The sequence below is a fragment of the Myotis yumanensis genome, unplaced genomic scaffold (assembly GCF_028538775.1).
Source record: "Myotis yumanensis isolate MYYU_CA2020_CCGP unplaced genomic scaffold, mMyoYum1.0.hap1 SCAF_1, whole genome shotgun sequence".
Lineage (NCBI taxonomy): Eukaryota > Metazoa > Chordata > Mammalia > Chiroptera > Vespertilionidae > Myotis > Myotis yumanensis.
The window spans coordinates 55198623-55213889 of record NW_027223752.1 but is presented as its reverse complement, the minus strand read 5'-3'; the positions used below and the strand labels follow the sequence as shown (position 1 = coordinate 55213889).

At 41.3% G+C, this 15267-nt stretch overlaps 1 protein-coding gene across 2 annotated transcripts in view; it reads right to left on the bottom strand.

Moving 5' to 3' along the window:
- Positions 1–15267, bottom strand: part of RORA (RAR related orphan receptor A) — a 716083-nt gene that overhangs the window by 173945 nt on the left and 526871 nt on the right. For both annotated transcript variants that reach the window (XM_070421618.1, XM_070421616.1), the window contains exon 3: positions 2678–2707. In XM_070421618.1, coding sequence (XP_070277719.1) covers positions 2678–2707 — 30 coding nt within the window. The remainder of the gene's footprint in view (positions 1–2677; positions 2708–15267) is intronic.

Sequence of the window (15267 nt, the reverse complement as noted above, 5' to 3'; positions counted from 1 at the left end):
GGTGACTTGAGCCGTTGATGATTATGTAGTCAAGCCTTGACCAAGGTTTCCAGAACCCTGGCTAAAAATGGAAGTTGTGAGACAGGACATAAATGAATTCATACACTTCACTGATAGTGAAACTTTTTGAAGAACAGATGTCAAGATGATTTAAGAGGAGCTGGAATTTAACATCTTAAGACAACTTATAGGCAAGTTTGGACAGTTCCGTTTTCAAGCAGAATCCGACAGATGCTAAAGAAGTCATTTAGGTGGCTGTTATTAGAGAAAGAAGTGGTTGATTTTCTTCCTCCTCACAAGTTGTGGGCCCTGTAGAGATGCTAAGATCAGAAATATGATGGGCTGTCTGCTGAGTGTGGTGACAAAAACAATCTCCACATTTAAGTGGCATAAGACTTTTACTAACACACAACTTGGACAATTCAATTTCTTCTTGGCATGGGCAAAGTTTTGTGTCTATTCAGGTGCCGTGCTGCCCAACTTGACTTGCTGTTTTATTTTGGGCCCCCTTCCCCAAATCATGAGAGTAAACATCAATCAAAAAACGAAGGTGATTTCTGATCTAAATCTTTCTGTCAACTTAATATTTGAATTACATAAAGGAAGCTTTATTTTAAGCCTTTCTACATTTACTTTATGCTTAATGTGTAAGAATTTCCCTGCTCATTTTCTTAGTTAGAAAGGCAATCAAAATCCCCCCAGTTTGGCTGTATCTGGATAGCTGATGGAGTTAGTTAATTAAGCCTTTGCTGCAAGGCCAACCAAGTTTGTTGCCTCTTACTAGAAATCCAGGTTTTCATCACTAGCTACCAGTATCATGCTGTCACCTAAATCCTCCCATGAATTTAAATCCAACCACAGGCGATTGTTTCTACAATAGACCAATGAAATTACTCTCAAGAATGACAATTCCTTGAAGATCCTTATGGATGGACAGTCTATATATTAATGAAAACCTACAGTCTCTGTCTCACTGGTAGTTGAGGAGGACTCTTGGTATCCAATGGAGCTGAACTAGTGGTTCTATTCACTTATCCAAGAGCCAAGTCACAATGCAAATAGTTAGTGGCTTTCTGTATATTGCCAGGTGGCCAGGAGTCCATACCCCAAACCACCAGAAACAGTAGGCACAATCATCCGCCCCTGTTTGGGAGAGGCCCAGGACTGAGCTAGCAGAAAGACTGAATTACTTACCACCTCTAGAGTGGGTCCCTCCAGGCCAGGGACGAGCTCATGGGCAAGGCTGTGCAAGGAAGCGCTCTGTACCATGCCTGCCCTGCGGATATACAGAGGACTTCAGTCTCCTGTACTGTCAATCTCTCAGTCATCATGAGCTCAATTATGCACCGACAACAGCAAGAACAACGACGACGATGACAACAAAACATCCCCCCAAAAGCTAAGGGCCACAGGCTACCCTGATGAAGGGACAGCCAACTGGAACTGTGTGTTGAAAGATGGAGGTGCTGCCCTGATCATGTGTCCATTACAGGCCTGACCTTTTCATCTTTCCTCAAACAAATATTCCACTAAAGTCCCTGGGAGAGCAATGTGGGGAGACTATAGGACTGGGCCCTAAAAGTAAGGCAACCATCTGATTTAGTGGGATTTCTCTTTGTTTGCTTGTTTGTTTGCTACAAATACAGATAGACAGACAGACAAACCCAAGAGCAGGTTTCTTCAAGAATCAACTGAGGCACAAGATAAACTATTTTGAGGTTAAACACATTTTTTCCCCCAAATGTTTCACAAGAAATCAAAAAAATTTCAAGTGTAATTAGGAAAAATTTGGGGACATGTCTTTGTCAGCCCTATATTGTGCCATAAATATCTCCACTCCTTGCCTTAGAAGGATGCCCACACATATCTCAGAGGTAGCACATATCTGTGGTCTAAAATAGTTATGAAATTCTAATGACGCTATTAATTCAAAGTCTAAATATGCTGGTCAAGTACAGTGAACGTTGACTGCCTGCATCAATGATGTATTCATTTCATCCTGAGGTTCAAAGCACAGTCAAACATTATTGCTCAGATTGAAAATCACAACACTTTACATTGACGTGAGTTGGTAAACTATGGTACAGTTTGAATGAAGGCAAATGATGAAAGCAGTTGAGCCTGAGAAGTGGGAATGAGTACAGAGTATAAATCCAGCGCACATTTCCACATCAAACTGCCGATGCCATTAACCAGGGCCCTTGGCGGCCACACTCATGGTCAAACAACAGCACCTATTCCCAGTCAGTATCTCTGCTCCACAGACACAAGTACAAGACGGCCTACATCGTGAACTAGTGGTGAGGAAAAGGAGACCAAAGTTTAAAAGAAAACAAGGTGATGTTTCCTAGAAACATAACTCTTCTAAGAAGGATCGAGGGTAAGAATGATAAGTAATTAACTGATCCTCCCAGCTAGATTTTATGATTTTTCTACAGCTTAATGGCTTAAATCACTAGAACTCATCAGAATATGTCTAGACTCTTTTTAACACACACTCAGAACACACAGGTGGAAATGTACCCCTTCCAACCACTACCCGTAGAAAAATATGACCTCTGTTGACCATGGATCACAGCTGAAACATTAGTTTATACTTGAAGGGTCACAGCAGCCAGACATATGCGAATTCCAATTCTTCAGAAAACTTGGGACAAGAAAATAAAGCATTACTTACATGTATGCGTCTTCTTCGTTACTGAGATACCTAGAAGAGAGGAAATAATGACAAAGGTAAGAACGTGTCCTGTGTGTGCTTCTTGGAATGTACATTATGCACAGTCTATTCAGAAACACATTGTGTTCAGATGGTGATGCAGAAGCAGGATTAGCCTTACGTGGCGGCATTACAGGACCTACCCCAGCATAATGCAACCATGGATGACGGGGACAGTGAGCATCGGCTACTAATGTAAGAGCTCCCGTGGTAAAACGAAGTAGCACAGATAATGATTAAACAGGGTGAGAGAAGACTCTTATTTTTTTTAATTTTAAATAGGGGAGACAATCATCTTTATAGGCAGAGTGGGGAAGATTCAAGGCTCAAGAGAGTGATGCCAACCTACCCAGACAACAGAGCAATTAATTTGCTATGGCCATTGATTCTGTTTGCTTGTCAATGAACATGACTCTTCCTGCTCGCCTGAAGCTTCACTTTTAATGGTGAGGGAAAACACATCCACAAAACGCACCTATCTGTTCATACTCGTTAGGGTCAGAAGGGGAATGACTTCACTGCACACGGCACCAAAATGAACACGGACCGAATGACAACATGGACTCATGACTCAGCACCCTTGATGTTTCCAAGATCATTTACAGAGAGCAGGTGACGAAATGCAACCAAGCAAGACTAGGCACCTGAGACCACATAAAGATAACATGCATGCGTGCTCAGTGCCAACGGTGCTCTCTCTGTTTTTAGAAGGACTCCATTTTGAACGCTTCCTGCTTCCTTATTCTTGGAGGATATTCTTCAGACCAAGTGGGCTCAAAGTCATAAAGCTCTTGAACACATTAGGCCTGTGACTAAGAACTGCGGTAAACCTTGAATTTTTTTTCTTTCAAGTTATTAAGAGAGTTATTTAACCCTCCTCTGGAAAGTAAAAGTTGTTGAAAAATTTGGCACCCACATCAGACTTATCACTGAGCTATGGAACATATGGTACAGAGAAGAAATCTATTCTGAAAATCCACGGTAGACATTAAAAAAAAAAAAGTTAGTTCCAAAGTTGTACGTCAAGACCAAAATCACACACTTGTTCCCCCCACAACTTTCCAACGGGCTTACTTAGGGAAGCTGAAATTACATAGCCCAACTCAAATTCTCCCCACCCCCATTTTATTGAGGAAAACGTAACTATTGTTTTTCATCGTGTTTGAGTTGGCATGGCAAAGTGAAGTTAGAACGTACTGCAAAGAGCCTTAAAGGCTCTCTCTCTCCCACAAGGGAACGGGAAACAGTGTTCCAGAAGTTTGTGAAATAAGCATGGTCATGGGAAGGGAACTTCCCTCAACAGCAACCGCGAGTGGAGTTTAAAATCTGAGTACAATTTGCAGCTCCAGCTCATGACACCAGCGCCCACAAATTGATACATTAGTGCTCTTTCAGCATTATGAGAGCTCTGTGTGTACCTTCCTCAGGAAAGAATGCTTTCTGTAAAATCACTTTGAAGAGAAAGTGCTTATGCCGTCGCTCCTGATTATTCAGAACCTCCACACAATTGGATTTAACACAGCCCAAGACAGACCTATCTATATTCGCTGAGTGTGGGACTATTTTCTCCTGACGCCCAAAGGCCTGATGAAAATACCACTGCTTTGACTTTTCTACTTAAATGTATTATACAGCGTGATGCAGTGTTCTCATCAAATATTTCCATGATGATTACACTGATAATAGATTTAGAGACTCTTTCCAGGAACGCTGCCTGCTCTTTGAAATCACAGTCGCACGGAGCTGAAACGTCTCATCTCTGTCCCTGGGAGAAAGCATGACTTCAGCAACAACACGAAGTTGGTCCCTCAGTTTTGTGTAGCTGCCAATAAATAGTCAATAGAAATAATCAGGGGAGACACCTGTATTAGAGTTGCCAGATAAGAAACAGGATCCCCAGTAAAATTTGAATTTCAGATACCAATTTAGTGTTCATCTGAAGTTCAGATTTAACTGGGCAACCCGGACCTATACAAATACAATGTGAATTTTATCTAGTATATACAATGAATAATATACCAATCAATAAACATATTTTTTATAGAGAATGGGTTAAAAAACACACTCCTCTCACAAAAGCAATATATTTTCTTAAAAGTATCACAGCTCCTGAATATGGAGATAGGACTGTGCATATTTTACTTGATATCCATTATGAAGACAAAATTCTATTTTCCTAGAAAAAGCAAATAAATGAAAACGATGAACACACAAAAGACAAATTGAATGGAATGATCAGAAAATTGATCGGAATTCCCTTCCCCCTCCTTTCCTGACAAATAAGAAGTGTGATCACACTAAGGCCTTGAATTTGTGCCACTCCTTTCTCTCTAAAAGATCTAGAACCCCATAGTAACTGACACCACAGAAGTGGTAAAAAAGCAAAAAACTTCCTTCTCATTTCACAGATGGACCAGCTGAGTCTCAGGGAAGTTTTTAGTTAGCATAACAAAAAACTTTTCGGGAAGCTAATATCAGATTGGAAGTATGTCCATGGCACACATTTTAAAACCATGGTATAGAGAGTGCCTCTCAAAAGAGTACACAGGTAATAGTGTGATGAAGGCCTGGGCAGGAGGTGGGCTAGAAGGGGTCAAATGAAGAAAAAAGGGGACATCTGTAATACTTTCAACAATAAATATTAATAATAAAAAAGAGTAAATATTCAAAAAGAATATTTAAATCAGGGAGCCCACCAGGGCTTGGGTGAAAGAGGGCCTTCACCAGAGGCCTGGGTGCCATGCCTTGTGACCAGCAGCCATTTCTTCACCCTTTAATGGGGTGGGGGGATCTTCCCTTTTTCTTCTCATTTCCCCAGAGGTTGCCAGATTCCCATCTTTCTCATCATAGAACTCATCCTCAGTGAGACCGCAGCAGTCATATATTGCTCAGGTCCTCAAGTGGAAGAGGGAAGACTTATCTGGACCTAATGCTACTGGTAGCAATTGCAGTTCTGAATCAAAAAATTTTTGGAGAATTAGGTTTTCGAAATACAAATTTTGATGAGTATTATGTAGGAAAATAGCTGTAGAAAAGAGTAACCTTTTAAAAAAATCCTCATCCAAGGACATGTTTTTATTGATTTGAGAGACAGAGAGGATTAGCGAGAGAGAGAGAGAGAGAGAGAGAGAGAGAGAAAGGGAGAGAGAAAGGGAGAGGGAGAGAGAGAAACATTGATCAGTTTCCTCCCAAACATACCCCTGACTGGGGATGGAAGCCACAATCTAGGTATGTGCCCAGACCTGCAATAAACCCTCAACCTTTTGGTATGGGACTATGCTCCAACCAACTGAGCCACCAAGCCAGGGTGTAAAGAGTAAAAGAGTAAACTTTTTATAGGCAGCTCTTAAGATAACTGGCTTTGGAGTCAAGCTGACTTGAGCTTGCTTTCTTAGACCATCCACACTCCTGCCTCTTGGCTGAGAGACCATGGGCAAGTTCTTAACTGCTCTGGGCCTTTTGTAATTAGAAAGTATTATATTATCTATAATAATAAAAGTGTAATATGCTAATTAGACCGGACAGCTGAACGACCTTCCGGATGAAGCCAGGGCTTCGAGAGCCAAGGCAAGCCGCCGCAGCTGCGAGGGCCGAGCCCCTTGCAAGAATTTCGTGCATTAGGCCTCTAGTATGTCATATAATAAGAATAATACTCAGGAGGCTGTTGTGAAAATTAAAATGAAATAAGGATGTGTGGAAAGTTTTACAAACTAGGAAGGGTGATATAAATGTTAATTATTTACTTTGACAAAGAGTGGGCAATCCACACAGCCTTATTTTAACAAAGTTGAATTAGAATGTTCACCTAAAAGAAAAGCCATAGCTACTCATGATATTTTTGGGTTTTACACTGACTCATGACCTAGGACTCTGGTATTGAGATCAATGCTCTTGATTTCAAATTTCATATTTGATGGAGGAAAGCATGAAACAGACAACCAACTTCCTAAAAGCAAATGTACTCTGTTCTAGACCCTGAACTCCACTGGAGTCTTTTTTTAAATATATATTTTATTAATTTTTTTACAGAGAGGAAGGGAGAGGGATAGAGAGTTAGAAACATTGATGAGAGAGAAACATCGATCAGCTGCCTCCTGCACACCCCCTACTGGGGATGGGCCTGCAACCAAGGTACATGCCCTTGACCGGAATCGAACCTGGGACCTTTCAGTCCACAGGCCGACGCTCTATCCACTGAGCCAAACCGGTTAGGGCTCCACTGGAGCCTTTACTCTCTGAACTCAAGGGAAGCTACTTGCTCACTGGCAGGTGGGCTAAGTGGGCTGCTGACCAGCACAGGCGAAGGACTTAGATCACCACCACCCAAGTGTATCAAACCTAGTCCAGATGTTGTGAAGGCTTAGGTTCATTTCCAAATGACTGGGAAGGACACCACGATTCTTTCCCTGAGATTTGCCAACAGGCCACTGAGCAGAGTACTGCTCTCTACAGACACCGGGGCTTCATGGAGTTGTAGCACAGTGATGGGGTAGAACCAACTTCCTAAATGCAAAGCACTAACATACCCCAAGCCAAAAGTGAACACGCTGGGTGATTTAGGCAAGTCACTTAACTTCTCTGGGCCTTAGTTTTCTCATCGTTTAATGAGGTAGTTGAACTGCATGATCCTAATTTCCCTTCTAGTTCATTGATCAATGGCTCCTTGCCCTGTTTTCTAGCTATCAAATCAAACCTCCTCTTTCTAAGCAACAGGCTGCCAGGTCTATTTCTTGCTATACAAAATCTGATGGAGCTCACAATCAAAGGTAACCACCCGAAACTTTTTCCTTTCTGCCTTTAAATCCAAAGAAGAAAGAAGGCAGTGCCCACAAAAGGTTATATAAGTAAAAGATACACTTCTTTGGGGTGATATTTTAAAATTATCTGGGCTAGAGAAAAATGGTACCTTTTGATAAAGTTGCAAGACTCCTTATATTATATTTCACTCAGATCTGATCTGAGAGAGAGAGAGAGAGAGAGAAAGAGAGGATTTATTTTCAGTTAATGCTTTAATTTCTAACTTAGCAATATGACAGCAGTTTTAAATTAATAACTCTTAAAGCTAAGAGGAAAAGTCTCCATGAATACTCTACCCAAGGTAGGGCTTCTAATACAGCAAGACTGCCTGACTCTATTTAGCCCACCATGCCTCCCAGTAAAGCCAAGGCAATGTAATGAAATGCCACGAATTTATCACTGTCACTGTTATCAGTAGTTGCAGAGTTATAGTCATCATGGAGCAGAGCACTTTAGGAATGTGATCTGATATTTCCAATATTGTTAGATCTTGGACCAATTAACTTCTTTGATGGACTTCTTGTTGTCTCTTGGTTTCTAGGCAATTGTCTGGGTACCAAGTTTATTTTAACTTTTCTTTTTTTTGGCGGGGGGGTGGGAGGGTAAGAAATGGCACCTTTCCTCTTCCCTAGACATGCCAATTGCTAAGCTAGAGGCCTGCATTCCGGACTGGTCCCCAGCCACAGAGATGCCCCTCTGCCGCTTTGCCAATACTCAGCCTGCATGTCTGCTCTTGTTCTCTTTCAAAATGACAATTGTTGAGAAAGACATATTTCCAACCCAGGTAAGTTCTGTGCTAGAATATAAAACAAAAAGAAAAACAAACAAACAAACAAAAAACCACAATAAAGAATACTGAAAATAAAATGCAGCTAAGTTTTTCGTTTTTTCTTCTTTCTGTTTTAAAATATGCCAATGTTTCCACATTTCAAGTGAGTTTGTATGGTAGGGACAGGGAGATGTACTAAATGAAAATTAACAAAATCTATAATTGGCCAACTAGCTATGAGTCTACACTAGCCCCACACATAGATTCAGTTTAAGTTCTATAAAAGGAGGGCTCCCACTCTGAAGGCCTTCAAAAGCCTTATTCTCCCTCCTCACTAGACGCCTGAATTTAATAAGATGCTCACTGGTCAAGCCATGAGTTCCTGGGCAAATGGCTTAACCTCTCCGAGCTTTCGTTTTCTTCTCTATGGAATAGAGATAAAATTCTCTGTGACAAGTTTAGAGTAAGACCAGTAAGAGATTTCTCATACCCAGCATAGTGTCCCCATAGACAACTGTCCCCTCTCCACTAAGGATGCTTCTAAGGCAGACACTTTGCATGGGAGAAGCAGAGAGATATCCTGTGGGTGGGGACAGGCATGCCCATTAGGGCAATGTTGTTAAACAGGTGGATAACCTGGTAAATGAGGGTTTGAGAGCTCAGACAGAACTTTCACAACAAAATCTGGAACACGTAACCTCCTTCCCACCATATTCTCAGCAAGCATCCTGCGCAGAAAGTTGCTGTCTCCTGGGTCCACTCACTCCTACCTGGACTTGTTTTTGATGCCTTATTGTACGAAGCTAGTAGTTAAAACAGCAACTTAAATATAGCGCATGAATACTAGCTTAGAAACAAGGCTCAGCATTTAGGCTCTTTCTTTTTAATGGCTGACAATTGTTTCATAAAGAACAAACTATCATTTCGCACTGGCCCTGTGCGCCCCCCGCCCCCTGCTTTCCTGAGTTGTCCTGTGAGCTTGCTCTCTCCCTCACATTGCTCAGGAGATAATCTACGCAGGAGGCAGACCAGAGACTCAGTTGACCAGGGCCTTACCAACATGATGTTACAAAACAATGTCCTTGTCTAGGACAAAGGAGCTATTAATGATAATCAGTACATATGACTGAAAGTGCTCCAAGTAATCTCCGGACTTTGTTTCAAAAATTCTTAATGGACACTAATGCTTTGGGTTCACTTGAAAGAGAAATAAATGATGTGCCAGGGTTGCAGGGACCAAGGACAACAGGCAGAAGGCATCAAGGCATTAGCAATGTTCCGACAATCAAACATTTAATAATTGCATAAAAAGCCTTTAAGAATCATTTAGAAATACTAATTATGAAGATAAATAATACTTTAATGTGAGCTTTCTTTTATCTTAGATGTGAGCCTAGGTTGAGCTGTTTCAGTAGTAATACTTCAGTCCTTTTACCAATGAAGGTGCTTTTTACAACATGACAAAAATGCCATTTTAGTTTGAAAGTGGTTATTGGTATGGATAAAAGGACTTTTTTTTCAGTTCTTTGAATTAAAAAAAATGTGTATAACTTTCCTCCATCTGTAGGTCATGTGTCCTGACATTTGTACTCAGAAATATCTTTTAATTTTGGACAGGTGGGCCAGCACTATATCCTCTTTCAAGTCCTGCCTTTATTCTTGACAAACCAGTTCCAAGGATACAACTTTATTCCTGCTCCCCCAGCAAAGTCAACATAAAGAGACCCTCAGTTTTATCCTAGAAAGAAAGTTTGAGATTCAGCTTATTGGGGAAATATCCACCTTGTCTCTTAGGGCTCACTATTCAATGCATGATGAAAAGTCCATACCCAAGGAGGGAAATTTCTCCTCCTATGACTTGCTGGTGCCAAATGCTTGACTAGCACTCATGGATAGTAAGAATAATATGAAACCTTGCTCTTTCAAATGTCCTTTTTTGAGTCTCTATATGGAAAACAGAGCTACCCATTAGATCAGTGATGGCGAACCTATGACACGCGTGTCAGAGGTGACACTCGAACTCATTTTTTTGGTTGATTTTTCTTTTTTAAATGGCATTTAAATATATAAAAAATATCAAAAATATAAGTCTTTGTTTTACTATGGTTGCAAATATCAAAAAATTTCTATATGTGACACGGCACCAGAGTTAAGTTAGGGTTTTTCAAAATGCTGACACTCCGAGCTCAAAAGGTTCGCCATCACTGCATTAGATAGTACCCAGTTGACTTAAATTTGATATTGGCGCTCTGAGCATGAATGTGGGAAATGACAACTATCGACACTTCCAGCTGAGCCTTTTAGAACTGAGCAGTTTTATCTTATAAGTAAATAGTACAACTCAGGTAATAATCAGCAGTTCTTACCACACTTTTCCAGGAAATGCTTTACTTTTTGTACCTCTGTAATCTGTTGAAATTGTTTATCTTTGTCATGAATAGGGGCAGGTATTGACTTGAACTGTTTGTAGGTGACTTGCCTGGATGCTGCCTAACACGTGGCCAGAGCTGCAATCCACACGCTCAAAGCTACCAGAACTGGTTGGGTGAGGATGACCCAGAGATTATAGAGCTGGGCCCCAAAGCAAGTCAGGCACTGTGAACATTTTTCGCATATTATGCCCTTGTGTAGACAACTAAATCATGCCTCCTGGAGCATGGATCCTGATCAGCCTATGAGGTCAAGGCAAGTAATGACTGAAGAAATTTCACCTGGTCTGAAGCTACCCCCAAACCAAAGTCTGGATATACCAGGGATGTAGTTATGGCAAAAGAGGAAACACCTCCAGGGATTCACTTATGTCCTGGATCGCCTAGAAAGGAGAGGGAACCTGCTGAGGTGAAAACAATGGAAATTTGGTTCTAAATTGGGGGCGGGGGCGGGGGAGGGATGAGTTCCACAGTCAGAACCAGGATGAATACCAAGAGCCCCAGGATCCAGTGGGATAGAACTAAATACTTAGAAGTTGAGAGGTGGCTTCAATCATTTCTTAACACAGGATGCCAAGGGTCTATAAAGGAGTTCTAAAAATTATTATCATCTTGAAGAAGAAAGATGAAAATGTCAATGAAATATGTATTTGCAGACCTTTTATTCTCCTCTGCTGAGAGAATGTTACATAGTTTGTCTGGACTGGCCACTGCTTGGAGACAATTCAAGAAAAGAAGTAGTCACCAAGGCCTTCCCTTTGCAATCGCAGACTTTGTCTACGCTGATGGTGATTAGATTAGGGAATCTATTTTCCCATGTGAGAGTTGGAGTCGGGAAATCTGATTCCAGTCTCAGCTCCGCCATGTGCCCCTGTATGAGTTTGGCTAAAAGAATCCCTCTGAGCTTCAGTTTCCTCATCTCTAAAAAGAAGGGAAAATGTTTTCTTCTTCAATTCGATCACTAGAAATGTAGGCTTCTGAAAATAATTACCGACGTACTCAGAAAGTTTTCATCACAGCATTGCTTCTATCAGCAAAATGGTAGGGAGGAACAATCCAGATGTCAACAGTAGAGAGTGAGTTACATAAACCACAGCATGTCTACATGATGAAATACTCTGCCATCCTTAAAAGAGTGAAAAGTTAATTGTACAGAAAGCTGTCTTAAGAGGGAAAAAGCAGTCGAAGTCCCAAAGCACAGTGTGATTCTACTTCTGTCAAAAGAAGAAAAACATTTAGACAAAGATGTATAGAAAAAAAGACTAAAAAATATGCAGCAACATTCCATTCAGATCTCTGCTCAGATGTCACCCCTCCAGAGGGCTCCCAGATCAGCTTTTCTAGAATAGTGCTCCCTTCCCCATTCTCCACTTTTCTCAACTGTACTTCTCTCCTTGTGACATTCTATTAAATAGTTGTTTATGTCTTTCCAACAATGCCACCTCTTAAAGTTAGCGACTTCACGTTCCTGGATAATCACTGTATTTTTAGTGCTTAGAATGGTACCTGGCCCATAGTAGGGGCGCAAGAAAATTGGTCAAATAAATGAATGAGTGGCTCCCTAAAGCCACACATCTAGTTTACCAATTGTGACCCCAAAGCCTAGGCCTCTAGAAATATACGGAAAACACAGAGGTTATAGGCGGTGAGGCAAGCGCTCAGTGAGATGGTCAGGGGGCACAGAAGGAAAGGTTTGCCCAGGCGAAGAGGAAAATATGAAAGGAAGGCTACAGATAAAAGTGAGAGGGGAGAGAACACACACCAACCGCAGGACCCAGGGGTCAGACAATCAATAGGAAAGTTAAAATGGCACTTTTAAACACTTCTGATAAAATCAATTTGGTCATTACCAGAGCAGAACACAGGGCACATAGGCCTCGTCTGTTAGAAAGATCTTTATGATCTTGTTAACAGAGTCCCAACGCAGAAGCTGTAAAGGTTATAACCTAACTTGTAAAGCTAATCTCACATTGGCTCTGGCATAATAAAGAACCTACAGAAAAATTCCCTCTTAACCACATGCTCTAGCAAGAAGAGCTTGCACAACTCCTCATACATGGGAATTTAGGAGAGTTTAACTCTCCCATTTCTGAGATTGAGAAAGCAGTTTTGAAAACACTGACTTCAGCACTCACGGCTCTTAGCTATAACAGCTTAGAAGTTAACCTGTGTTTAGCAATCTCCCTTCTGTTCACAGTGATTTAAAAATGAAAGTCAGGATGTCATTGCACTGAATTATACTGGGATCAATAGACAAACTTAGTGTTTATTTTTAAAAGATAGTTCTGTTTTCTATTTGTATAGCCCAGGTTTGAAATCCTTGAATTATTATTACTATTATTATTTTTATTATTATTAGTTGATATGTGAGTTTGGGATCATTCTTCTTAAATAGAATACGTAGCATCATTTCTTGATTCATACTCTTCTGAACCACGTGGTCCAGGTCATGTCTCCCGGAGTGAAACAGAAAGGGAAAGTGAGTTTATGCCACAGAGTGGGTCCAGAAAACAAAACAAAATAACAATTATAAACCCTCTGAGTGGCCTTGAAAACGAGGGAGAATGTGAGTACAGCAGGCACAGAATTGCATAGTGAAATATGAAACCTGCAGGGATGACATGACACCACGTCTGAAATGTGTTTTAAAATGCTCCAGCAAAGAAAAAATGATAGAAGAAGCAAGTGTGGCAAAATCTTGAAAAGCGTTCAATCTGGGTGTTGGGTGTTAGGGAATTCATTGCATTGTTGCCTCTCTTTGTGTGTATGTTTGAAATTTTCATAATAAAACATCCTTATTGGCTGGGAAACTTTTTACAAAGAGGCTCAGTCTCCCTTGTGTTAAGTGTGTGAGCTACTGTGACTGCGCATCTGAATATGCAATAGCAGCATTAGCGGCATTTCCTGAGGGAGAGTGTTACTCCCTAGAGTCGATTCTAGTGCTTTGGAGAGCAGATACTTTCAGAATGTACGTATTTAGCCATCCATCTTCTCCTGTTTATGAAAAGAAACATTTAATACCTTTCATTTCTCCTCCTTGCATTCTTGTTTTTAATGAGTCGTAATCCCTCCCAATCATGATTTTGTCAGCTAGGATACATTTTAGGAACATAACCTCCTTGGTTGATGAGGGAATACGGAAATGGTATGGCTGTGTGAAGAAAGCATGCGGTAGAAAATAAATCGGACCTGACTTTGAATCCCACCTTCTTCTCCCCTGGCCCTCGGCCACCTTTTTATTATAGTTTTAATGGGTCTGCCCTCTTGGATAATCTTTCCCTTGGTTCTCTTTGCTCTCAGCAGTCCATGTTTTGTTGACTGAATAAAAGTCCCATCAGTGGCATAGAATAGCAGCCACTCTTGAAAGCAGGCCACTCTCTAGAAACCTAAACAGAATCAGACATCCCCTGGTTAATGATCTCAAACAAGAACCTGAGAAATCCTGGCTACTCTCTTAAGCAGTTATTTTAAGGCATATGGCTGCTTCTAACTTGCAGGTCAGCCCCTTTACAGATAATTTCAATTCATCATTCAGAAGAGCAATCTGATCCTCATTCAAACAAGATGTAGCATTTCCCCATCAGTGTGTGTGTGTGTGTGTGTGTGTGTGTGTGTGTGTGTCCTACATTTTTAATCACTTGAAGATTATTCAAGGGCAACTTGCAGTTAACCATTGTAACAGTGGATCCACTGTTGCACAGTAGACAGCATATTTTCAACCTCACTTCTGATTTCCTCCTCTCCCTCTGTGAAGTAAGGAGTGAAGATTTTGTTCAGCTGTTTTTCAGTGAGGAGACTGAGTGTCAGAAAGATGAAGGGACATGTTCAAGGTTGACTGGCCCCCGTGTGGCAGAGCCAGGGCCAGAGTTCAGTCAGCGGCATTTTCTGTGGTCCTTGCAGTATTTCCTCTCTTGGGAATCCTTTATGTGCTCCTCCCAAGCCCACATCAAGAGCCAAGGCATCCGGCAAAACCCACCGGAGATGAACATCTGTATCCTGGCTCAAAAACCCTGTGGCGTCCTCTCCCTTCTACCAGCATCGACTTTTTCACTAGAAGGTTCTCCTAGCTTTACATTCTGGCAGTCCTTTCTCATTTTGTGCAGTCCAGATGTTGTACTGCTGTGTAAGTAAGTGACCCTCTGTTCTACCCCCTTGTACTGGTAAGCAAGATGCTGGAGGGGACTGGTCCAAGCCTTGAGGACACTCCTAGCTGTCAAGTTGAGAAATGGGACCACTATGACATTATCCAAATACAGTGGGTCAACTCTGCCACACAGTGCCATGTGCTCCACTCTCTGCCCTTTCACCCACACAGCATCAAAACGCTCTCAATGTCTTTATGAATTTGGAAATCAACCCCTATCCAGTGAGGTAGCATTAGTTATCTCTAATCTCAGAGCTATCACTAATTTGAGCTCAGAGCCAAAGGAAAGCTTGAAACTATTTGAGCATCTTATGAATGAACAATGTATGAACAATCTGATCTTTCAGCTCAAAGTGAAATTTGTTCAGACTTGCCATATACAGGATTGGACAAAGCAGGTTTACAGTTATGA